Source organism: Nesoenas mayeri, assembly GCF_963082525.1.
Source record: "Nesoenas mayeri genome assembly, chromosome: 11".
Taxonomy (NCBI): domain Eukaryota; kingdom Metazoa; phylum Chordata; class Aves; order Columbiformes; family Columbidae; genus Nesoenas; species Nesoenas mayeri.
This window is the reverse complement of record NC_137563.1, coordinates 11,752,802-11,779,896: the sequence shown is the minus strand read 5'-3', so window position 1 is coordinate 11,779,896 and position 27,095 is coordinate 11,752,802. Positions and strand designations below refer to the sequence as shown.

At 40.9% G+C, this 27,095-nt stretch overlaps 2 protein-coding genes across 2 annotated transcripts in view; both read right to left on the bottom strand.

Annotated features, from left to right (window-relative positions):
- Positions 1-2,550: 2,550 nt before the first annotated feature.
- LOC308044653 (uncharacterized protein C15orf61) lies at positions 2,551-5,159 on the bottom strand (the record flags this gene model as incomplete). Its single annotated transcript, XM_080351460.1, has 2 exons — positions 2,551-3,060; positions 4,826-5,159. 2 exons carry the CDS (start codon positions 5,157-5,159, stop codon positions 2,933-2,935), a joined length of 462 nt encoding a protein of 153 aa, XP_080207586.1. The 3' UTR covers positions 2,551-2,932.
- Positions 5,160-9,079: 3,920 nt separating this feature from the next.
- The window catches only part of IQCH (IQ motif containing H), a gene marked incomplete at both ends in the record, with an annotated part of 65,898 nt that continues 47,882 nt past the window's right edge, over positions 9,080-27,095 (bottom strand). Inside the window, 6 exon segments of the mRNA XM_080351017.1 lie at positions 9,080-9,181; positions 10,525-10,633; positions 12,908-12,969; positions 13,917-14,042; positions 16,519-16,686; positions 26,574-26,860. Coding sequence (XP_080207143.1) covers positions 9,080-9,181; positions 10,525-10,633; positions 12,908-12,969; positions 13,917-14,042; positions 16,519-16,686; positions 26,574-26,860 — 854 coding nt within the window.

The window sequence follows — 27,095 nt, the reverse complement described above, 5'->3', positions numbered from 1 at the left end:
CTTGGCTGTAGTCATTAGCATGTAATTGAACTGGTAAAAAAGATCAGTTAAACCTTGATTACCACCTTATCTTTGAAAGGCAATTAAGGACCTCAATCATTGCAACAAGATTTGATTGTGCAGCCTTTATTGGACATTGATCTTTCAGCAAAGCGCAGTTACATTTTCCATTAATTTACAGTAACACAGTTTAACTCGGATACCTGAGACCATTGACCTGGGTAAGATGTAATGCTAAGCGCTCGTTTAGGTTCAGATGCCCCCCATAGTCATTACTGTTTAAAAAGACTGCGACAAGGAGCAGCTACCTGATCCTCTGGGTTTAGACTAAGGTTTCATTTATCTAAGCAGTTGTTAAGTGAGGTGAAACAAAGCTCTCTGCCTTTTTATGTCATCTCTCACTCATTTAAACATCATTCTTGAATACAGTCAAGAGATAATTAAGGCAAGACTTACAAAATAAACTACACTTTATATCAAATGGAAATGGCGCAGATCAAATCTGTAAAAAGTTAGAAGGGCCATTTTGTAGTCAATCATCTATAAAAAATATGGATCAACATTGATATGTGTTGCATATACAACATACACATAGTATAATAAGTACAAAAAGGAAGCTCCTAATTAAAACAATCACAAATCAATTGTTCTAGACCATGTTCATCCCTGCCTGCCATTGTTCCCCTGAGCCTCACAGAAATTTCTGGAACAAGATGGTATGAATCGTCTTGGCCCTCAACATTTCCATCTTGTGTTCAGGCCAAAACTTTAGATAAGTGATAAAAAAAATCTACTAACAGGTAAGCATTTCTAGCAAAAAGAGAATGAAAGTCAGATGAAGTATTTTACCTTTTGTTGAAGACAAGTAAGAAGGTTTATAGTCATACTTGAAAATTATTTTTGTCATTATGTAATAACTTGAGCGTTATCCCTTATAAATGGCATATTTTCCCTCTTAGGTACTACAGCAAGTCACATACAAGCCTCGATGAAAGGAATGAACGATGCTATATTTGCACTCTGCCCTCAGACATCTTCTAGTTCATCCTTTAGCATGATCAACTTCATAAGAGCAAGAGGTCTATTGATTTTCATGTAATACAAGAAAATATTACATTTGCTTAATTGTTACACAGAGAGATCATTGAACAAGAAATCAAGTCCCTGTTTAATGCTGCAAGCTGCACAGAATTGCAGTGATCAATAGGGTAGTTTGTCAAAGATGTTCTCTAAGGAGACTTGCCCATCAGTGTATGGACAAGGAGCCGTGCTGCCTGCACTTATTGAAAACCAGGTAAGCAAAGTCAGCAGGACCCATTATCAGAAATCAAACGAGCTGCGCTGATTGGAGGTGCAACTCCAATGAAGGGCTAGATTTATAGTCTGGTAATTAACAACCATTTCATCAACCTTGCGTTGAGACTGAACCTGTACAGCAAGATATTGACAAGATGCATGGCGATGAATGAGCAGTATTTGCCTTTAAACTTATGAGCTCCAGCTATTTAACTTTATCCAATACAGTGAAAATCAGTTCTAGAAAAATGCTAACAGTCATTTTTATTATTAATGAGGCTTCCTGTAATACTGTCGCTTCATGTTTGAGACCTATTTAATTTGTGTCAGGAATATTTTCCAGAATTAAATAGAACAGTGCAAGCACTTTTCTGATTAAAGTCATATTTAGTGTTGCTTTTAGAAAAAAACACATGTATTGCTTCATTAAGTGGGAAACAGTTCCGTTATCTGGAATTAAGTAAAAAAGTATTTAAGTGAAATTATACTACAGTCATAGCTTGAGAATAATTTCTTTAGGAATAGCAATTACCCTCCAAAACCAGTACCTACCTATTTTACATTTATCTTCCTACTTACAGAAATAGGAATAATGAACTTACGTCACCAGACGTGGTGTTTGGGATAAACAACATTATTTGCTGGCACTAAAATTAAGCACCAGTAATATATCCTGTACAGGTGTTTCTGTTGTTTGAACTTAATATCTGATAACTCCATATTTCCACTATCCAAATAACACCCTAACAGCTTTTTCTTTGCCCAGGTTTCCAACTGAATTTAAGTAATTCCAACATTATATGTGCCTGTTACAGCTGTGCTCAGTTACAGCTGGATAAATCAGTTCTTTTGCATCAAAAAATTAGGGTAGCATTCTTCTCATGCTCCTGTATTAGTTAAAAAATCAGCAATTTGTAAATTAGTGCAGGAGACTAAATCTTCTAGATTATTTCTGTTTTGTTACTTACCTGTAAAGCAACAAAAAGAAAATACTACTACTAATAATGTAGGTATCTGGAGAGTTCAAGAATTGCAAGAAATACAAACATATTTTAGATAGTTTATTTAAATATCATTTGAAGAAATGTGATACAGCCATTTTTAACTTCTTGAGGTGGTATTTTTCCAAAGAGTCTCCTGGGCAATTATGAATAGTCAGTGCCATAGAGTCAATCAAACATTCTTGCAATTATGACAGTTAATGCATTATGAAATATCTAGTCAGAGTCTAAACATAAGCAGCTCAATGTTTTCAGAGATGTTCTCAAAACACCTAAGGTATTCACAGTTTCCTTGCCCGCATGTTACAATTCAGTTCTCTAAGCTGGTAGATGAGATCTCTAAATTATCACAAGTTTGTTCAGCAGTACTAGTCACAACCCTTAGAAATATTAATTCTTCTCCCAAGGCTTCTACTTTTTCAACTTTACTGACCTCTGCAAAAGTAAATCTCTTATGACCAAAAAGTCCATGAAGCTTCCTGAAGACAGCATGTTAGGTAAAAGAATGCACCATAAAAACCGAAACCAAACAACCCAAACAGTCGCCTTCGGTTCTTTTTAGTCAAAGGGAGCAGGTATTTGTAGCAGCTGTAACACAGAAACCCACCAAATGACAGGTACTCGAGGGCATTATTTCAGTACATTGCGCCTTCATCTTCTTTATTTAGAAAATAAATAGTAACTGGGCCATGACTTGTATGAACAGTCTCTGTGACACTGACAAAGAACCAGGAGCCAATTCCATATAGTAAAGTTGGGATGCCTAAGAAAAGACAAAAACATGTTACATACAAAGACAGCAATCTAGGAAAACTAAACCCCCTATTAATAGTAAAGAATAATGACTCCAAAATCAAATTAGAGGAAAAGCATTCCTGTAAAAGCTGCCTTATTAATATTTTGCCTTTACTGAAATGCTTACAAACAGCTATTGGTACAGACCACCCTTCTTGTTATCAAGCACACAAGAATCAGAAAGCAGATTAAGAAAAGCAGTAATACGCAGGAATTAATAGAAAAAGAAAACAGGAGGATAGCAGTATGAAAGTGAAACATGGTCGTGCATACAGCCTGATTTCTACTGATTTTTATATAGATATATAGATATATATATATGTAAACACTAGTAAACCAACTCCCTGGACATCCATTTAGTTACTAGTTCAGCATTAGTTTCAGAGCAGAGACAGGCAGGACAACAGGCAGTGACTTCCTAGATCAGCAGGAAGCTGCTCTTGGGAAAATTAGATCAGTAGTCAAGAGTACCAACACCAGCAAAACTGCAGTGAGTAGAAAGGTGTATGTATAAAAACTGCTATCATTTCTAGGACTGCTGAGTTACCCACCTATTACAGACAATGGTATTTTACTTAATGTAGGGGAAAAAAATTGAGTTTGATTTAGGCCTTGAATTCAGCAAGGTACAGACACACCAAATGTGAGGTGCTTAAAGTTACTCAAGAACTTAATCATTTAAATACAAAACAGGCAGGGTAGCTGCAAGAAAGATGGGGTAGATAAAAGGTCCAACTATGGAGGGAAAAATAAAATCAGATTTTAAAATATTATTAAGAAATCAATCTTTGTGATTGTATTTTCTCACTACGTCGGTTGGGAAGATCAAAATAAGAAGACTAGAAGACATGTTTTGTAAAAACTCACTGAAGAGCAGCAAAGCAGATGAGATTTATTTTTTAAATTATGAAAACAAGAAACTGATTAAATTAGTTGTGCAACTGTCACCATTCAAGTAAGTGTATCCGTATACTATGTTTTGAATAATAATGTATTTTAAAACTTTCATTTTGTCCTTTTTTTTTTTTTTTACATTAATAAGGTGCTGTTGGCACATTTTGATTTATAAGCGCTTACACAGCAGCAGCACTTTAGGATGAAGAGTGGCCCGAGTCCTCCACTGCCTGTATCCAGGAGGCAAAAAAATAGCCCACGCACTTTATAAGAAACTAAGTGTTTTGGTTCATCTAACGCTCATGTATTTGCTTAAAGGCCAGAACTTCATTCCCGGTAACAGAACATGGAAAATGCCTCACACCCACCGCCGCCAGCCACCTGAACAACAAGCGCTCGCACCTCTTCTTTAAGGCGGTTTAATTTTTCACTCTCACAACTGGACGAGAAACACGAACTCGGTCAAACCCCGACGAGGATCGATTAACAGCTCAGCGTCCTCAGAGCTGCTGACAGGACGGTGCATTTCGCGAATCGTGTTTTCCTCACGCCGCCCGCTCCGAGCCGGCGGGGCCGCAGGACGCGGCACCGCAGGGGACGGGGAGCGCTGAGGCGCTGCCCGCGGTCGGAGACACCGGCGGGTCCCCACTCAGAGGCCTCGTACCGACCCCGGGGACGTCCCTCTCACCGACGAGCGCCGCTTTCACCTCACTCCCCCCACCGCCGTCCCGCCTGCGAGGGGCGCAGCCGCCTCAGGCCGAGGGGAGTCTCTCCGCCCGCCTCCCCGCCGGCGAGGGGAGCTGAGGGAGGCCGCGCACCGGCGCCGGGACGCGACTCACCGGCGTTGAGGACCTTCAGGGCGGTGAAGGCGACGTTCTGCAGCTCCAGGTCCTGCGGGGCGGCGCGGGAGCAGTGGTACTTGATGAAGGGGAAGCAGCCGGTGCGCAGGATGTGGTAGTTGGCGCCGTTCACCCGCCAGTTGAAGTGGGAGAGGCCGAACTGGTCGTTGCGGACGGCGCTGTACTTGACACAGTATGAGGTCCAGTGGGGGAGGCCGCGCTGCCGCAGGTGCTGGCTCAGCACCTCCGAGGCGGCGGGACGAGACGCTGGCGCTGCGCCCCGCCACAGCAGCAGCCCCACGGCCGCTTCGTGCAGCCGCCTCAGCGCTCGCATCCTGCGGAGCCGCCCCCCGCCACGACTCCTGCACCGGCGGCACCGGCCGCCGCGCCTGCGCCTCCTCCGCGCCTGCGCCCGCCTCGTGTCTGAGGGCGGGGAGAGGAAGGGCCGGTGGCGGCTGCCGTGGGACGGGGCTCTGGAGCGGGTTGTGTGTGTGAGCAGCGGGAGTGGTCCTGAGCTGTGGGTGTGAGACAGAGCGGGGCAGCCTGTGTGTGCGGCCCCTGAGGAGAGAGGAGGGCCCGGGAAGGGGGAGAGATGCGGGAAAGCCGGTTCCTGGGCACTTCTCCGCGCTGAGGTGAGGCGGACATCGTGTGAGGAGAAGCGAGTGTGTCAGCCCGCCCGGCACAGACCCAGGACGGGCCAGTCGTCCCCCAGTCGCACGTTATCGCTCATTACAGCGAGTGAGAATTCCCCAAAGAATCGGGTTTTGTGCTGAGGGGAGCAGCCGGTGTGTTGCTGGCACTCCTCACATCAGGTTAACGTGTGCTCAGGAAAAATTGTGTTAAGCTGCGTTGATTTCACTTGATGAAAGTTGATGGTGAAAGTGTTAGACCCCTCCGAAGAGAAAAATTTTAAAAGCATAGCCAATATTCCACGATATGATTTTTTCAAAATAAAATCTAAGGTTTTGAACCATTACACATTCGGGGGGGGTCGGGGGGGGAAGCTGTACAAAAAAGTCAACTGAGAAATGGGAATAATTTTTCCTTTTAAATATTGCAAGCAATATCTCAAACTCAGCAATCTTAAACCATTGAGCTATGTAGTATGAATATGCTAATTAATCAATTACTACCCAACAATGTACCCTGTTTATTTGCTGTAATGTACTACATATGTGTAGAGCCAGTAATTATTAATCATCATCAATAACAAATTTGACTCAAATTCACCTTCCTATAATGAATAGAGCATATAGTTAGCTTAAATATCTTTATCAGTGGCAAAAACGAGGACAGAAAAGCAGTTGGGATGTGATGCTGTGGCTCACTGTGGTGGAGGGCTGAACTGATGTTTCATGGTCAAAAATTATCTCCTATAAAGCTATTGCCTATAAAGTGGACATATGACAACTACTTTGATTTTTAAAAGTTTTTATTTCAAGATATTTTGCAGTTAACTTTGTGTTGCTCATATTGTTAAAAGTCCAAGAAGAAGGGAAAAACCCTTCAGCCTCTGGCAGCATCAGCACATAGCTGCACATCTGCTTGCATAATGTATTGCAAGCCTGTATTTACAAATGCATAGTAAAACGTTGCATACTTCAAAAGTATGCAAGGATCATGACCAAACATCTTTAAAATGAGGCTGGAAGTATTACGAAGCATTCTTCCAAATGTCTGCTGTTAATATTTGGTTGTCTCTGTGTTCATTGGATTCTGATACAGTCTGATCATTTGTGCATCAAAACCATCTCATGAAATGCACATCTTTGTGATGAAGCTAAAACCAGTCTAAGCATTCTTCAGTCAAGATGATATATTAAATTACGTTAATGAAGGTTGTGATCGATTGCAGTGCCTAATCTTTAGTGCCTGATTGCTGTAACAATCTGTAGTCTAAAATGAAGTACAGAGGATCCGTGTGCCCTAAAAGGGAGTACCGCAGACCTGTGACTGGTGGTTTGTTATATGGGAAGTGATCTTAGGTAATCACTGAGAAATGTTGTGGACTGGGCCAGTCTTAAAATTCCAGGGACTTGTCAGTTTAACCTAGACTGAAGGTGGGAGAGTCTCCTGGACTGTGCCTTGGAATGAGGCCTTGGAGATCCTTCAGGAAACAGGCAGGCTGAATACTTAATTTCAGACTTCTGGAAGTGGTTGTGCTGATGAGCTGCTTTTTTTTGCTTTGTGCTCAGGACTGTCATTCTAAATGTGGAAACTTGGGCTGAGTGCCTTCCATTCTCCCCCACCCAGGGCTTTAAACCTAACTATCTAAAAATTTCCAGTATCAACTATCCCAGTTTCCAGTATCAACTCCAGGTAACATTCTCTTGGAAGAATGACCTGAAATGTGTGTCACACATGTTACAGACAGTACATCAATTCTAGCAACAAGATCCATGAAGTGCTGCCAGCAAAATGCACATCTTCATTTGCAGCTCTGGCCCATTAAGGAGCACAAAACCTTTATTTTAATTGTCTCCATCTTCTGCAGTTGCTGCCAAACCCCACTGTCCCTCATCTGCTCCCCTAAGCATTCCTCCACACCTTGCAGCTGGGGAACCAGCGTGGGCTTTTGCTGTCATTACCTGCAGAATTCTTGGGCAATTCCCAATGAGCAGCCAAGCCTGGGCCATCTTTTATCTTTCTCACTTGCTCTGTTTTCTTCCCAGTCTAGATCATGGTCTGAATAGTGCTAAAATTCAAGCTACAGTTTAATGAGTCTGTTATTCCTTTAGTGAGTGTGAATAGGAGAATCATGACTATATTTCTTATTTTGTTTTTTTTATAGATTATAATTTCATTTTATATCTGCTGCATTGCTACAAAAAATACAATTTTTTGGCACCAGCAGCATGAGATTTGAATGTGAGAGACTGCAAAGCAGTTTGAATCCTTCCATCAGCTCAACACTCAGAAGTGTTAATAGTAATTAAAAACTTTTTTTTCCTCAAAATACATTTCACACTTTGCACATACTGAGAAATCTCTCTCACCATGGGAACTTTCAGATGTTCCCCGCAAAAACAGGTACAGTTTTCTTTTGTCAGAATAGAACAAAGACTCGAGGAAGTGCACGTTTCCATTACTCCCAGGACCCTGCAGTCTATTAAGTGCCAGTGAACTAATGAGCCTCTCAGACCTTATGTTCTTCTGCCTTGGATCAAGGCTTAATTTTCCTTAACCCTTAAGAAACCAGCTGTGCTCTCCTGTGCCTCCTCCTCCTCCAGGTTATTGCTTCTCCTGACCAACCTGGGGCATGACAGAGCTTGGATGTGAAGCCAGGTGACAATCTACAAAGAGCTTCTTAGCAGTAAAACAGAAGAGAATGCATTAGAACAGAGAACAAATATATCTCATCTTGTTGGAAGAACTCCTAAGCAAGTGAGAGATCAATGTTGTACCTACCACAGCTAAAAATACCTCTGGTACTTTCATTTCTAAGACTTACAGGAAGTTCATTCATTGGCTAAATTTCCATTAGAAAAATCTGTATGGGCTCTGGTATATCCAAAACCAAGACTTGTAAGAAAGGAATGAAAATAAACAAGAATTTAAAATATTCTTTTAGATTTTTATTTAAATCAGGGATCAGCATTTATGCAAACATCCTCATCTGCAGTTAATTATTTCTGTGACCAAAATAGAAGAGAAAAAGGCTAATCAAAATATAATGTTTGAAGGTAATGATCAAAAGACTCAGGTATCAGAAAAACTGGGCACTGATCTACAACTGCTTGGTTACATTTCATTATTTGTCTTAAAAACTGGTTTTACCTGAGCTTTTTGGAAAGTAACCTCAAAGATGTCCCTTGGGACAGTAGTGCCCATCTGATGAAAATGACACATTTTCCATAGTAAAATTCAGAATGTGTTATCTGTTGGGATGAGATTAGAGATTTGATGGACAAAGATAATTGTGCAGAAGTAACTGTTGTCCTTTACTACAACAGCACACAGCAATTCTGACCAAAAAAAAAAAAGTTCATACTGTCATTTCTGAAATACAGTTTCTGTTTTTAAAATCTTATTAATAGGGTTCACACAGTCTGTCTCACTAAACTGCTTTTCAGAAGTTGCTTTCTGTGAAAGAAGAGGTATTGTAAACACCGCACTCAGAAACCATGGAAATTGCTCTGTCTCGGTTCATGTTACTTCATGCGCCAATGCAGAAGAAAAACCAAACCTGTTCTTACAGATGAGAAACAGTTTCCAGAAGCATAAAGAATAAGGCACTTAAACATTTTCTGTTAACTATTCTTTCAGAGCATCTGCTTTCAAAGGTTGCTCTTCTTCCAATTTCAGTTTGTTTTCTGCTGTAATTCCTAGAATTGCTTCAATATCTTGAATTGCCATCTGTAACGGATTCAAGAAATACAAGTTATTTAATGGGTGTTATAATGAAATCTAGCAGCCAAAATGCACAGCTGGCAGTACTTGCCCTGAAAAGGTAACCAGTGTTACACAGGACACGATGCGCCAGTTAAAGCTACTATTACTTTGGGGACAGGTGGGGGAATTATTAGTAAATATGTACAAGTCTCAGGTAAATAAAAAATACAATTCGTTGCAATTCGTACTTCTAATTAACTAACAGGTGTTCTGTTTCACATATGTAAATCACTGTTAACTCACTCTGAAGAAGAGTTCCCTTTTATATTTTTTTCAATGGTTGCCTTTCACTCCTCATATTGAAAAAAAAAGGATTTTTTGCTTGTTTATTCTGCAACACATTGAAATTTAATTCTATGTTTTCTAAAACTGTAACTTCACACTCTGCTGGCCAGAGGATAATACAGTCAGAGTTAAGACTGGAAAGAATCTGATATAAATTATGTGATGTAAGATACAAATCTGTAACAGTGCTCAGCTTTACCTTTCTACAAAACACTTAAAGACAGGATCTTAGAAACTTCTAATAAAGTTAAAGGTGATGTAGTTCAGCAAAAGAACTCCCTCCGGAAAATGGAGCTATTCTCTGGAATCAAAAAGCTGCATTGTGATGAGTCCTTGTTTCAGGGCACGGGGTTGGATTCATTATTGCTTTTCTGTCTCTCTTTGCCAACGAGGTCGGTACGAAGGAGTTCAGGGTAGAGGTGGCATCTCCTGGGGGGATGTTCCTGGTGCAAGAAGCCCCTGCGCTCTGTCCTGCCTCCCCCCACCCCACCCCAGAGCATCCTCTGGTACCCAGGGGTGGGTGGAAAAAAATGGGGAATAAAACTGAGATGTGTGAATTGGATGGTGGGGTGAGGGATATGAACAAACGGGTGAGGTACTCAGTGGCTGCCGGCTGGAAAGAAATCAGCATTAATTATCGAAAGAGCTCTTATAAACTGGGAAGTTTGTTTCTAATTTCAGCTTCCTACCTTGATGAAGTCCCTTTAAAATAAACCAGACAACTGTGAGAAAACCGTCTGAGGCAGTGCCAAGAGCTCCTTCGCTCTTACAAAGGACAATCGGGAGCATTACATTACAGATGATTCCACGCTGAAGTATGTCTCTTTTCAAAGAAAAAGTTTCAAACTTAAATTTAACTAACAGGTTCACTGGGAGACTTAATATATTGACCTAGACACTGTCACATATATACCACTAACAATAAAAAAGGAATGGTTTAGCACTTGTTTATGATACAGCATGAGGTATTTTCAGCCCTTGTACCAAAACTAAGCAGGATCGTTAGTTAATTAACACCTCACCTTAAAATTGGTCTCGCCTTGCATATTAGGTGCTGATATTTCTTGATGGATGATGAAGAGATTGCGAGCAAAGGTCATGAGGACCCCCTGGAGATCCTCTCCGATTGTTCTGTTAATGATATCCAAACAAATGAGTTTACCAATGATTCCCTTCACATGCTTAAAAACAATCGCCCTCTCATTTGTGCCTGTCTGGTGATGGAATTTAATGAGTATTTTCAATCTCACAAGGTGGCAATCTTCAGGGAGATATGAAAGATGAGGCTCCATTTTAACTTGTCAACAGAGAGGATTTGAGTAATAAATAATTTTTATTAATCAACTTAGCAGAAGTAAGCAGGTAGGTTTCAGCTACCACAGAGTTGGGGCTGAGACAGGAGAACACTGTAAACATCTGGATTAGTTCACAAGAACTGTTGCTTCTGCTTACAATTCATGAAAGGCATCTGGAAGAGAAATTTCAGCTGTATTAGCATTTCTTAAATTGTTGTAGCTTTTGAGGCTTTGGTTTCTCAGTGGCACATACAGACTCAATACCTACAATCTTATGGAATGGGATATTATGCAGAGGAAGAATCTCCTCTTTGCAGTTCCCTCCTCATCACATGCTCACTCTATGGACTGACTATCTTAGCCTCCCCCCTCAAGAAGGATTTCTGCTGAGTTGTTGAGCTGAATCAGGTCCTGGAGAGGTGTAGAAGCACCAGAGACAACGCAAAGGGAGGGTCAGGAGGAGGACTCCATAGCCGGGTCCGGGAAGGAAAGAGCTGACCTTTCAGCATCAGTGGGCTCTCAGGAGAGCTTAGGGACTCACAGAACCCTTTCAGATGCCTAAATCGCTTTTTAAATGGCTCCAGTATATATTTTACACATTCTTGTTTAGTGATTTTCTTTCCAATTAATCTTGCAGCTCAGTCATCTCAGCTGCCTACATTGTGACTGCAGCTGAGTGCAGAGCAGAATAGGAATATCTGAGCTTTAAACAAATCCAGCTCCCCTGTTTACTCCCAATAGCCTCATGCACAAGGAGCTGGGTAGAGGCTGGAAGCATCGGAGCCCTAGAAACAATCTTCAGGACTCATTTAGCTCATTCCCTGTGCTAGGGCAAATCAATGCCACTTACACAATCCTGACAGAGGTTTGTGTAATCTGTTACTAAACACTGTCAATGACAACTGCACCGAAAAATCTAATTAGTTCTTCCCTCACTATCAGAAATTTTTCTTACGCTGAACGTGAATCTTTCTTGCTGCAAGCTCATTTCTCCTTATCCTACCAACAAAGACATGGAAATCAGATTTTTCCTTCCCACAGAGGCTTTTTATGTGCTTGAAGACTGTCAGCAGATCTCACTTCTGCATCCTCTCCTCCACGCCCTTTAGTCTTGCCTTGTAAGCCAGGCTTTCTAGAACTCTACACATTTTCCTTGCCTCCCTCTGAGCAGAATGGAAGGATTACTTCCAACGTACTCCCAGGCTGTATTCTTTCCCTTTTTCTATAAGATCATGACATCATGACTAGCAGGCAGTTTGCAAACCACTGCAATGCACAGATCATTTTCTGTAAAGCCAGTTCCTCATGTTCATTCCTGCTATCTCAGTGTAATTTCTTGCACCTGGTTCCAACTGACTGTAATTCTGTTTTTCATATTGCTTCTTCAATTTGTCAAGATCATGTTGAATTCTATTCCTGCCCTCCAAAGTACTTGCAGTCGCATCCAGCGCACAAGGAAGCTGTTTTCTTACCCAGGTCATTGACGAAATAGTTCCAGCATCAAAGGAGTACAGAACAGACTGAGAACAGACCCTTTCAGCCCCTCACTCATCATGTCATATTTGGGCAGTAAACTTTACATAAATTTTCTCTGAACGGAAGTTTTCAGTGAGTGGATTGTAGATTTCTGCAGGTGACACTTTCTTAGACTTCTTAGGAGAGGCTCATAATGTCTAAAGAAGTACTAAACTCCCAGATCTGCTGTTGCCTGACTGCTGTTGATCGCTTATACAGAATATAAAAAGGCATTAAACTTCAACCTCCTTTGCATCCCGTATAGCATGTTTTTAATAATGTTGCCTGTGAAGGGAAACCTGTGGTGATCTGTGTGGTCTCACAGCTAAACTGGCAGTGACCTGCAGGGGTGTTCAGTCTGCAATGCTCTCATCCTTTCATCTCAGCAGACTCCCGTACCTTTTTTGTTACTAAAATGCTGAAAACCACCCCAAAACTGTACAAAAGGCCAACCTTACAATAAACCATTCTACTTTCCTAAAGAGGAGGTGACAGTGAACTTGAACATGCGGTGGCCTGACTGTTCCTTTCCCTGGTGACCATCTGTGTGTGCCCAACTGGTTATCAGGCCAGGGAACCGCCGGTGCAGACTTACATCATTCCCAGGCTGGATCGCTTCTGATCTTCGTACAATATAAAAACTGTTCCCTGTTTTTCCTGTTAAATCAAAAGAAAAAATGCTTTAATTATTCCTAAAATAGTGATAATTATAATAAATGTATTAAACATGCAGAGTAAGTACATAACCATATCTAAGAAAGGCTAATTTTGAATTTTGTGTCATGGATTATTGCTCAGTGTAAGCAGATTATTGTTACAATTTATTATAGAGAATACAACACATTAACTTTACGTAAATAGAATACATAAGACAGTCTATTCAATAGCAAATATTTTTGTTCCAATGTAGTTAGAGGTGGTCATAAGTATCTCAAAAACTATTTCCTTACACAGTTATTTTTACCAGTTAACTCCTAAAAGCCTTACACACACTTAAATTAAGAGTGAAAATATATTTAGTTTTCCATTTTTTAAAGTTTACCTCCTGTTCTGCTTCCTCGTGGCTGGATACTGGTGACAGTTTGGTCAGCAGCAAAACTCACTGTTTGACTTTCAGATTTGCTGAGTGACAAACAAACATCTGCCACCCCTGGGGGGGTTTATACTGAGAAAACACATACAATTCTGCATTTCCCAGTGAAGCCTTAGGATCAGAAATCTCTATCTGCTGTTCTGTCTTGTATAACATCTTCTAAGCTCTTTTACATTTCATTCAGCACTGCAGTTCTTCAAGACTTATACCCAGCTAAGTGTTATCATATTAGACTAATTTTTACAGGGACTACCAAAGACCTTGATGCAATTCAGAGTTCATTAATTAGCATCATGAAAACAATTTAAAATAAAATCAATCCCAATGTATACCAAGCAAAACTGTAGCACACCACCTTGCTGTGTTTTTAACAGAACACTTTAACATTATATTATGCTAAACAGAACACTTCAGTTTCACATTGTGCTAAAAGTGGTTTCACCATATTAGAATTTAGATACAAAAATTATGCAGAGTGAATATCGCATTTTCTAGTCTTTCCCGTTTGTACCTGGAGGTCAAATCCAACGCCGTGAGCTTGACACATCTGGAAGAGAAGGTTGTAGGAGACCCCTGAGAGACCAGAGTGTCTCAGCTGAGCGCTTGCTGCCGCACACCGGTTGCTTCTTGGAGCAGGCTGGAGAAAACACCACCACAGGCTTTATTTTCATACCATTTCTATCGGAAACCAACAATTTACTCTTTAAATGGCCTTTTCTCAGTGAACTCATGTGAGTATGGAGTAAGGCTCCATTTGGAGGAACTCATGTTAACACAATGTCTATTCAGCATGGACATTTCCACGCAGCAAAATTAAATCCTCACCTCATGCTGTACGTGAAACCTTATATTATAGATCTGCTCTACAGAATCCCTCTTTATGTACCACAATTGATATTTTCACAGCTTCATTGGTAACTGAGCCCTGTGAAATCATTCTATGTGGATCCTTTGCACCTCTCCTGCCCTGCGGTAACACATGTTGCTCTAGAGTCAGCTCTTCGTGGTAACAGAAATTCCAAAGCTGATCATCAGTAGTTTTTGAAATGGGGTTTCTCCAAGACTGAACATTCTGCTGCAGCGTTACTATGCAGAATTTTTCCAGCAAGTCTTTGGGGAGATGAGGCCCCAAGGAGCTACACAACTGACACCAGTGGACTTCGCACTGTGGATAAACACCAGCACTGCATTGAGTTTAAACTCTTACCCATGTGTAGGACAAAAGAACTGGGATGTTGCACTGAGCAGAATTGAATGGAGACGTTTGCCTAAACCAAGACTTATTTTTAATACTGGACTGTTCATTCAGAGTGCAGATACTGCACATCGAAGCATGTAATTTACAGTATTTTTTCTAAAATGATATTTGTTTTGACATTGACTCATTTACGTTGACATAGTTGAAATCCTTATATAATACATCTCTGCCTGAAAATTAATCATGTTTATAATATTCTGAGAATTAATAACACCCATTGCTCAAGTCATTAACTTAAAAAAGGAGCTTCCAAAATCTGTTCTCTGCAGTAGGGGACCACAAATAAATGAATGCTTGATAAAATAATCCAAGTAGCAGTTTAACAAGCGTAAACTTGAATGTGGCTGCAATAACACAGAACTATTGTTTAAGGGTTGGCATCAGGTTGATGAGGTGCTTATTTCAGCTACAAAGCATGCATACACATGCATAATGAACTGCAGGATGAATTATTAATGTGTTGCTTATTTAGCCTCATCTGTCTAGAAGATAATGTATCCTAACTATAATGAGTGATTGGTTTTGTACATAATTACAGTAGCAGCAGTATCTAGGAAATTTGTTCTTTCAAAGAAGGATTTCTAAAAATAAAAATCATCACACAAACTCAGTTGCTGCTCCATTTTATCAAAATCAAACCTACCAGGACTGAGAATATATAATAAATTAAAAGGGACAGAATCATTATTAACATCATAATTTTTACACAAAGTGTTTTACTTAATCATTCATTACAGATCATGTGCTGTAAAAGCATTTGTCTCTTGGTTTGTTTGTTTCTTTTTCTAAAGATATTTTCCAGAGAGAGTGCATTTTTTGTAGTTAACTCTTAAGGAGATAAAAACCTCTGGAAAAAAAGAAGAAAAATAAGGGATATAGTGTCACTTTATGTTAAATCTGACAGAATTTTAATTAAAAAAAAGTTGCTACTTGATTACTTTTCATTTCTGAAACTTGTACTACTGGGACCAATCATATCTAATTTACTTCTCTCCAACCAAAAGTGGTCGCTTGACAAGAACAATAGATCAAGAGCTCATTAACCTCTAAATTACAGCTCCATGACATTTTTGGAATGGTGCTACATTCCATCTTTATGGATGAAAAAAGAAGAGTTGTGAATCTCCTGTAAAACGTGTAAAACTGCATCTGTTTTATGTCTATATGTGTATATGTACATATCCACACATTTCTTATTCTCTGACCATTCTAGAGGCCTTTCTTCCCTTTTCAGAGGGACGGTCTCGTGGTTCATAGAGTATTAAATCCTGTGCCAAGACTGATCTACCAGCTGAGCCTGACCTGGTGATAGAAAATGGAAAGATTGACGCAGAACTGACCGAAGGTTCCGGGTTGAACTCAGGTGAGAGCTGGGAGGGGTTGAGGTGTCCAGATCCTTCCCCAGCTGGAGCCTCGGTGGTTTTACCCCCAGTTTTGTGCAAGAAAGTACAAAGCTGGAGCAGAACTTCAGTGCTTGAACTTCTGATCCCAAATCAGAGCTGATGGTTCATATTTCTTGACTGCTTTGAAGTTACTCCTGTAGTCAGGGCAACTTCTAAATTAGCCCATTTTTTACAACTTGAAAACTACCTAATATATTTAGAAGTTAGTTACTACCACAAACAATATTACTGAGTACAAAGGATGAATAATCAGGTAGCTATAAGCATCCAGAACCTTTCTCTTAATTTCTAACCTGATGGTATCCTATTTACTTTATTAATCTTCTAAAATCTAAAAGTAGCAGTTTAAAATCTGAAACAGGCAGATTCAGCTCCTCCAGAACAGACATCTAGGACAGATTTTTGACTTTTCAGTAATTAATAATTTTATTTGTAAACAAATAGCTGCTTACAGTTTTTGTCTCCTCATGCTGAATAGGTTGGCTTTTCATTTTATTTGATCCAAGAGATACTTCAAAGCGGCTGGAGTGACAATCCAGGTTTCCATCTGTCATGTACAACATGAGCTGAGTCAAGGCCAGCTGGTTACTATAGCAAAGGTCAAGGTCTGTTGCCCATACCTAATCAACACACAAACAGGTGCATTCAAATTAAAAAGAAAGAGAAAACAAGAAGAGTGAAACTCAGCAATCATATAAAGGAACAGTTATGCCTTTATTTTCACGTGTGTTGGTGTCCATACCTATGGTTTCCTTGTGCTGGTGTATCATTTGCACCACTTCCAAATGGGAACTTCAAAAATAACTTCTAAGAGAAAACCAAGAGGCTAGGGACAAAAAAGTGACCTGTACTACCAAGATTTTAGCACCAATTAGAACTAGTAGAGAGGCTCAACAGCTGTTAAGCCTGGATCACGTTAAATAGGTGATTATCTAAATACTAAACATCACACCTGGATTTTTTAGCTGAAAAATAATTAAGGTTAAATAAAGCCAACCTTCAGTTCTGAATTGGTATTTTGAGATAGAAAAAGGGAAGTTCCAGAAGGCAAAGCTAAAGTGAGTAAAACAAGTAGGGAAGTGTGAAATCCACATGCAAGAACATGTGTTGGTCAGCACAGGGTGCAGTGAAGCCCGTTCCCAGTGCGATCCAGGGCCTCATCAACTGATGGAGACTTTGGCACGTAGAAAACCATACGCCTTGTGCTGTGGTTCTGCTTCCACTCGCGCCGCTGGTTTGTAGCAGAAGGAAATACTGTGGATCGATTCTGCTCCTGACACCCTGAGTGGGGCTTTACCCAGGAGCTTTTCCCCACTTAAAAAACGTTTGAGCCTACGACGTCAATGAGAAATGGTAACGCACACAAAGATCTGCCCTACAGTGGACGCTTTTAGAACAAATCCAGCAGTGAGTGACTTGAATAAGCCTTTGAATGGTAAATGGCATCATTATAAGGATATTAAGAGGTCAAGCAGTCAAGGCCTCTTGGTAAACTGGAGTTAATTTCTGAATGATATGCACATAGTAATGCCCTTTTTATAATGGTGAATAAATCACATCAGTAACAGTTGTTAATATCTGGCTGCCAAGTATCTGTTGCTGTATTAAATATCCTATTTGTCACCTTAAATATTTCCTGCTGCATGGTATAAAATGCAAATCTGATGCTAATGGCTGGCTTTACGTAGTAATAAGGGAATGTTCCCCAATTACAATGCTTAATTTTCTTCAATAATTTATTCTTTATCATCACTTCTGCAAGGCAGGAAGGAACTTTCATATTGATGTGTACTTTTCCAGTATGCACTAACCTTTTCAATGAGCTGAATAGTAATTATAAACTATACATACTGTAGAAGCATTACATTAATTTCCATAAATATTATCAACAAACCAGTAACATCCAATGTGTCTTGAACCTTGTTTGAATTGGATTTTAGATCCTCAGTTAAAGCTTTGCCTCCAGAAAGAGATGACAGAGTTACGTGGAGGGACCGGCGACCACTGAGCATCTTGGATAATCCAAGGGCTGTTCACCACCTCGGACAAAGTGAACTGGTTGCTCCTAATCCAGACCCCGAGTTCACACCTGAATTGCTCCAACCTCCAAAGCTGCACCAGCGCGATCTGGAAGTTTTGCTGACACACAAACAGACAGGCAGGAGGCGAGTTTGACTGAACATGGACCATAAAATGGCTGAGAAGCACAGAAGCAAAGACATCACTGTGGCCATAGCGTTCTGGGTAAGTACAAGGGCTGTGTTTGGCCATGTGTAGAGAATGGGTTGAGCATTTCACAGCAGATAAAGTGTTAAAAACTGCAGCAAACATAAACAGCTGCTAGCACAAGCCAAATTCATTACGCCTTGGTGAAGATTCAGATAAACCATACCAAGTATGCAAGAGCACTTCCGTTTTGCAAGAGGCACTCAACAAATCCCATGTTGTCACTAACTAAAACTACATGTAAGCGACAACATTTTAATTTCAGATGTAGAGACCCATTAGTTTCTGTGTGATCCATTAAATGTAATCTGAACAACAACCCAGCACACCAGCCTGGCCCTAACTCCACTGTCACCTTCCCAGTCGCTGCCCTGGGAAGGCACTGAACCATTCCTGGAAGAAGAGAAAAAGCTTTTTACCAGGGCAAGTTTCACGATGGAAATCACGAGACCGACCAAACACTGGTTTAGGGTGTTTCTGTTTACTTTCAGAGTGTATCAACTAGTTGTTTTGGATGTGGCTTCATCATCTGACCTTTATCATTGACCTTCTTGCTGTCTACAACTGCCTGACAGGAGGTTGTAGCATGGCGGGGTGTTGGTCTCTTCTCCTGAGTAACAAACGATAGAAGAGGAACTGTCCTCCAGTTGCACCAGGGGAGGTTCAGATTGGATATTACAAAACATTTCTTCATTAAATGGGTTATGAAGCAGTGGAACAGGCTGCCCAGGGCAGAGGTGGAGTCACCATCCCTGGAGCGGTTTAAAAGACATGGAGATGAGACTCTTAGAGACATAGTTTAGTGCTAGATTTAAGTTATAATGAGCTTAAGGATCTCTTCCAACCAAAATGATTCTATTCTATGATTCTGTCTTAGACTGACAACAATCTTCCCATTCCCTACATAATTAAGGGCTTAGATCCACAGGGTGGACTGATGACCCTCCTGTGTAAGGCAGACAGGTGTCTGTCCCTCCTCTGCCTGTTACTGCGGGAGAGCTCGAAACACCCACTGAAGCTTCAGTTACATGCCTGGGTAAAGTCATTGTACTTTTTGCTTTTTAACTACAGGTTGCAGATCTCAGGCGCAAGGGGGAGGAAGGCAAACATAGCTGGGAACCTCCTGTCCACCCTTATTGCAAGGTAAAGCAGCCAAATGGTGATTTTAATGCGTGCCAGCTGGGATCACCCTGAGGATCCTTTTCCTGGCTCAGGATCCTCAGAGAATGCCAGAATATGGTCATGTCCCTTTCTGCCCTGGATACATCCCAGAAAATCCCTAATGTGGGGAGAAAAGAAGAATCAGATGGCATGAAATTCCAGCTTTGTCCTGGCAGGGGATTCCTTTTGGCCACAGAAATCCAGAAGTGCCCTTTAAATCCCCTTTGTGCTGCTACAGAAAGAGGAAAGACATAGGGCACGGGCAATGGGTATAGCTTTATTTTCATGGGTAATTTTGTCCCATTTCATTAGTTCAAATGAAGGCCAGATCATTAGTACCTAGCTGAGTAAATCCTTTGATGGAACAATGTCTAAGTCCCATTCCAGTTCCTGAAGGTCACAAATGCTCTTTGCAAAATTATAGCAACTGGATTGCAACAGGTTTTCCTTTAAAGTTCTATAAAGTAGGTGTCAAAAGCTTCTAGGATGCCTTGAAAATCTGAGCTGTGGTGTTGTTTTTGGGTTTCCTTTTTTGTTTGTTTGTGAGGTTTTTGTATTTCTTAGTGGCTTGGGGGTTATTTATTTTTTATTTTATGAATAGATTTCCATAGTCTATCAAGCAATGTCTGTGGAGGTCAGGCAGTTAATAACCAGATGAATTATCATCTACTCCAGTAAATCAGGAGGTGTTTGAAGAAGGCCTGTGCAAATGTCAAGTTTAAGTAAAGATAAAGAATGGTACAATCGTACAGATTAACAAATATCTATTACTTGAGTCCATCCTCATTTTCTGAGGCTATACAATAAGGGCACGTATGCAATCATAGGTATTTACAATTGTAGGTATCACATCCTAATAGGATTAAATAGCCAAATAGCATAACGTGGGCTTTCACCTGAGATTTTGGGACTTTCAGGACACTCTTGTGTTCAGAAATTAAGCTGGAACAGAGCTCACTTGTGAATCTAGAACTGAGATTTGATTTTCAAACAACAAGTGGATGTTCAAAGATAATCAGATTTGGGTTTTTATGATGACTTCTGGCTTTAAAAAAAAAAAATAAATAGGCAGCAGCTAAGATTTTAGATAGTTTCAAGACTGGTTTTAGATTAAGCTAAGCAAAGCACGAACTAGGACATTCCAGAATCCCACCATTTGAAGAAAATAGGTAGAGATACATCCTGCAAAACTTACTGGCTGTTTGTCCAAGGAAATAAGCTGAAGTGTAGAAGTGCTGCCTTTGGCACAGGCTGCCCAGCGCTGCCCGGAGCTGCTCTCCTTCGGCCTATGTCTTGGCATGGACACATCTCAAGTGAATCAAGTCACAATTACACTCGAATTCTTTAAAACTGCCATAAAAATGCTTCAGCTTTAAAACGTAAACTTGAGAAGAAAATATAAATTCTTAAAGAGTTACTAAATTATAGCTTTTCTTTCTCCAGTTTAACTGGTTTATCTGCATCTGGTATTGATATCTGCGTTATTGTAAAGAGCACACCTGCTATTTTTAAAGTAGTGTTTGCATGATTCTATAAAAATGACAATTAGTAAAATATTAATACAGCTAGTGTTGAAAAAGCTTTTGTGACTTAAAAAATTTGCAATAGAATTGATTATTTCAGCAGCGATCGCAGACAGGATCTTATCCGGCTGCCATCTCGTGGCAGTTGTTGGGATGATCCGGTGCAGGCCTGAAAACTTAAATTTTAGGGCCCTAGAACTCGCCCTAACCTCTATCCTGCTGAATTTAAGACTGGGGAGCTGCTTAATGAAAACACTTTGGCTCTTATTTGAAAATAACACATAAACATCCCCAGCTCTTCAATTCTCCTTTCGGTATGTTCTGCCTTATCTGGAAGGAGCTGGAGCACAAGTGTGATGGGAGCAGCTGAGGGACCTGGGGGGTTCAGCCTGGAGAACAGGAGCTGAGGGGAGACCTTCTGATCTCTGAACTGCCTGAAAGGAGCTTGGAGCCAGGGGGGGTCGGGCTCTGCTCCCCGGGAACAAGCGCCAGGACCAGAGGAAACAGCCTCAAGTTGCGCCAGGGGAGGTTGAGGTTGGATCTTGGGAACAATTTCCTGCCCACAGGGCTGTTGGGCATTGGAACAGGCTGCCCAGGGCAGTGGTGGAGTCACCATCCCTGGAGGGGTTGGACAGACGCGGAAATGAGGTTCTCAGGGACATGGGGTAGTGACGAGGGTGAGGGAACGGTTGGACTCGAAGATCTTGAGGGGCTTTTCCGACCAAAATGACTCTGTGATTCTATCTTTTCCTTTGTGCCGAAACTGAACTTAAGCCAGTGTTTGCTCACTATTGCTGCAAGAGCTACAGGGCTGTGTAAGCTATTAAACCAATGAAAAAGGTGACTTATGACCCTGCTTCTCCAAATTATCTGTACACACATCTATGGATGTAAGTAAGTTTATGCAATCAAGCAGCCCCACTCAATTAAATGGACTTACTTAGGTGCAGCTCCTTGACAACTTGGGGTCTGAGCAGCATTCAGTCAATACTGTGCAAGATTTTCCTTCAAAGGGTCAGGGCTTTGCTCTTTAAGATCAGTCTTGGCAAACAGAGCGGGAATCAGAAGTGATTCAGTCCAAGTTATGCATCTAAGTTCTCTCCTCCACTTTTCCCCCACCCCAGACACTGAAAACAGCACATCTCCATCTCACCTTCCCTCGGGAGCAAGTCACGGGTGTTTATAACTGAGGTAGAAAAAGATTCATGAGGCAAACAGAGAATTGTGTCAAGTCCCCAGCGCCTGCCTGTCAGATCAGGTGTGAAGACAATCAGACGGGAGTTGGACCCTCTTACAGGCACTTCCCTCAATGCTGTTGGTTGTAAACCGCAACCTCCTCCAGTTCTATAATAACCTAAGGAAGAGCTACATTTAGATGGCGGACAGTATGACCTGTCTCAGCAATGGCATGGGGACAGCATCCCTCTTGTCACCTTTTGGCCAGTGTAGGCTGCAAGAGAGTAAAGACACCGCTGTGTCTGTGATGGATAAAGCTCCATGGTGACCCCACAATGAGTTTCTCATTCCTACATTCCCGCTGACTTCCCTGTTTGACAGCCACGTGTTGCTCCTCACCCATCACACAGTCTTGTTGCTACCAGAGCTCCAAGGGAACACAGCAAGATGACAACAGCACATGAAGGAAAACACCTGCTAAGAGCAGCAATCTTTAAAAGTATAAGCAATACCCATTTCTTCATAGCAAAATTATTTTTATGCTTATGACATAGAGATTTTTTAAAGCTTTCAGAGTGAGGAGCCTGAAACCCACAATACATGTATTTCTTTGCTCTGAAGTCCCCTTTGCAGGATCGCACTGGGGAAATATGTGTGAAAACACAGATTGTGGCACACAGTCTGCACAAGGCAGGAATATGTTTTCACTTACTTGGCCCTTCACGTTTCTTAAAGAGGTGTATTAATCTCGCATGTAACTTTATGAAGGTTTCAGGGATTTTAAAGTATTTAAGTACTCAGGCTGTATTGGTAACAGATGTTCAATGATATATTTAATTTTCAGTTTTACAGAAAATATCATGTATCAGTTGATATTTTCTGTAAAATATAATTTTGAAATAATGCCCAAATGTACCATTCTTCCAGGAAATGTATCTGAGCCTTTCAGCTACTGCATTAAAGTGGGCACTTCTGAAATTAGTGAGCAAATGTTCTGTGAGTCTAATAGGATTTCTTGTTTGCCCAAAAAAATGGTGCTTTCAGGAGCACAATCTTTTATGTAAGCTCTCTCTCATAAGACAGATGGCATCATTAATTGCCTCTACATCTAGTTAAATTTTAAAACCTGTGCTTAAATAATGTTAAAGTTGTGGTACATGCTGACAAACACAGGAAATATTCAGGTAGAATCAATTGGAAACAACGGAAGAAAACCAAGACAGAACAGACAGGAATAACAAGAGGCCACAATAAACATCAACTGATTTAATACGGCCTTGTTCATGCCAGGAAATGTCACAACCTTTATAATCAAAGAAGCATTTCTGCATTTTGGTGAATTGGCTTGAGCGAAGCAATTGGCACAACTCCCATGACTTCAGTGGGTAAGAATGTCATCTCTTAATCCTTTTAAAGCACCTTCATATGGAAGTTGTCCAATGTGGCTTATCTGCGGTTCTAATTACAATGCCTGCATAAATACTTTTTTTTGGGAGTCAAATGTAACCGTGATCTGTATTTCAAAGCTAATATTATTCTGATTCTCTGGTTTACCACAGTCACCCTACAGCGGTATCAGTTACCAAAAGTCTGATTTTAAGCCTTTTCTAAGTGTACAATGGAATACTGTGATCATAGCACCGCCAAGAGCCAGCTTTGGCCAATAGATCCCATATACTAACTCTGGTTTTAAGTACAAGCCCTGTGTCTACAGCGTTGCCTCACGCTGTACAAGCCGTGATGTTCAGACAGAGGGATTTGAGCGTATACGGCCACCATGCCTCTCAAACTCCACCCACACCACACAGCCCCTTCATTTAAATGCAGATATGGTCCCTTTGACAGGAAAACATTTTTTTAAGCCTCCTAATTGAAGATGTAGAAGAAAACATCAAAACAGAAAAAACAAAACAAAACAAAACAAACAAACAAGGAGATGCACTGAAAATACAAGAAATAATTGAGATTTGATGCTGAAATAATGAATTAGCATTTGTATCCATAGGCTGGTTTGGACTTTGTATAGTTGTACCCAGTAAGCTCAACAATACTAATCATCACTAAAAATAAGGATTTTATGTTCTTTAGAAATGATTTCATTTTCTTTACTCTTCAAACACAAGGCTACTACCAGAACACTGAAAGCTGAGATTCTTCACCTAGATTTTACTTCACTTTGTTTTATTTCAGTCTGGCATTATGCTTTAGGTTTGTACACCTGTCATAATATTCAATCCTATTGGCCAATATCGACCAGATTTGGAAGAAGGTAAAATCATCAAATCTATTTAACTCCCATGAGATTCCCATGTAAGTAAGTGGGCAGAGGAAAGAGACCGTCCAGTGGGAAAGGCTGCAGGGGGAGTCCAGCTGGAGAACATGTGGGATTTGCCGTCAAGGCACAGGTCTGTGGGAAGCCTGGCTTCACTGCTCTTGAGCTCACAGAAATATTTTTGATTTTAATCAGAATACAGTATTCAATAATGCCCTTCAGTTGGTTTTGACAGTATCTGAGTGGTGAAAGAATTAAATAGATTATGTTGTGACAAATAAATCTGATTTTATGAATGAAACAAATGCCAGGTTCATCTAGCATAGAAACATGGGAGATTAATATTTTGTTACAAACTATGATCAAGGCTGATCATCAAAATTTCTGCCAGGGATTAAATTGTTTCTTTAAATCTATTATCTTACCTATTTGTTCCTTGGCTCTGAGAGCAGCGTGTGTTGGGACAAGATCCTCTGTCACTTACCAGATCTGAATGTTCCATTGTGCATGAGGGACAGTGGCCGCTCCGTGGCCCTGCCAGCCAGCCCAGGCAGCAGCAGATGCTGGAGTCAAACCCTTCTGCTCTCTTGAGTTATTACATTATTTTTTGTGTTGTCAAAAGGTCTGATAGAGCTGACTATGAGGTTTTGTAAACTCTGGCAGGGAGGACTAGGGTCACTAGAGTGGTTCTGATTTTACCTTTTAAAAAGACACTGTAACTCATCTACAGAAAGGACTCTCCTGGGCAAGATTCCATGGGAAAGTGTTTATTTAGTTCCATTTTGCTCAGTTATGCCTGCTGTAAGTCACACCGTGCTCCAGCACTCCAGAACTGCACTGGCTTCCTAGTAACATTTGCCTTTCTAGGTAATTCAAGGTGTTAACCTTGGAACATCATCATTTTAAATGCTTATTTTTCAGCCGAGACTCCCCTGACCTCTGCCTTTAATGTGCCCACAGAGCGATGTTTTCAGGACTGGAGGAAATATAATTTACTGACAGACACTCTCGTCAAACTCCTCTTGATACCAGCCATGCAGGACACCTCAGAGCTTTGAGAAACCAAAAGGGCTCTGCTAAAACCACTCAGCCTGTGCAGCCCACGGGGAAGACTCGTTAGGATGAGGATCCACAGAGGGAATTCCACAGGAACATTTGTGCTAGAGATAAAGAGCTCGAGCTATCATGTGAGCACATTTTAAGAAGTTACTGCCCCTCAACTGAGATGCTGTAGATGCTCCCAGGCCCCTGCAGCTGGGAAACAAAGGTTATTTCAATCCCCGCAGCGATACCTTTAACCACACGCACTGTCACGTGTCACACAGTGACCTCTGTCTGTATTTTGATTTTGGGGGATAATTTTGCAGACGGTGTGAGATTGCCTCTACTTTCTTGCAGTAAATTCTGCTTCTCAGACATTCTAAAAGCCAACTGGAGAGCAAAAGTAGTTCGGGTGAGCATTTTTTCCTTTTCCTTCCCAACAAACTGATATCCCACAGTCAGCTGTTCTGTACCAGCCAAGAGATGGTAATTCCTGACCCAGGGCTGGCACTTCTTGAGGCGGAACTTGACTGCTTTCCATTATCTCCCTCTGCTTCAATTAGCCATTATGATTAAACCAAATTGTTCATCACTACCATCCTATTTGCTATGAGAAATTGTCAATATTGCCTCTTCCTTAGATTCATCCTCAAACCTCATATCTGCATTCTTACAGACACTGGTTTACTCAAAAGAGTACAATAATCCCTGTAATTATTTTTACAGAGCAAAATACAAGAGATTCAGAATATTTTGAAATTAAAATAATCTAATCATCTTAGCCATAAGATCATCATCTGTAATTACCAGCTTAATACAGAATGCACTTATTTTAGGGAAAGAAAAGTCATTAGAAGAAATGAAAATATGATTTTCTTATTCACCCAGCTCTGAAAGCAGCCCTCCAGGCTTTGTTGTTTGTTTCTCCTCAGGCTGATGGAAAAAGGTTCCTGAGGTCTGGTCTAAATTTTATGCTATTGTTAGAATAACCATGTGCTCTACCTCCCTCCACTTCTCACCGCTTAGAGATAAAGCTTGTTCAACAGAGCAAGCAGATATTTCTTGATCTCAGGGGGACGGTGTGAAGTAACATAGCTGCCCCACTCACCTGCTGCTCCATAGTTTGTGGATGGACGAAAGTCACAAAGTCAACGGAGAAGTAACCAAGCACTCCTTTCGATTTACAGGTTTCTCCAATTTTTAAGCAGAGGGAATTGAGAACTGCCGGATCAACAGAAGACTGCGGAATGGTGGTGCCAGATGATCGCAAAGGACCATCAGCATGGAGCTGCTCTCCAGAGGACACGATTTCTATCTTGCCTGTTGGCTCTATCAGCATATCCACTGTCAGGTTTGTGACTTTTTCTGCACACGGGAAGGCTTCTATCACACCACCTAGCAAGAAATGAATTAGCTGTGAAGCTGGTAATCAAATTCACATGTGATGCTCTTCAGAGTGCACAGAATGAAACCATCCTGCTCCCATTGTGCTCAGTCATTGTAGGGAGGGCCGTTATGGAGATACAGTGAGTAAATAAGTGTGAAGTGAGCAGTGCAGCTAGAACCCAGGAATCTCCTAGAAGAGAATGAAATATCTCATTTGTTATAGCACTGTACAGTTCAACTAGTG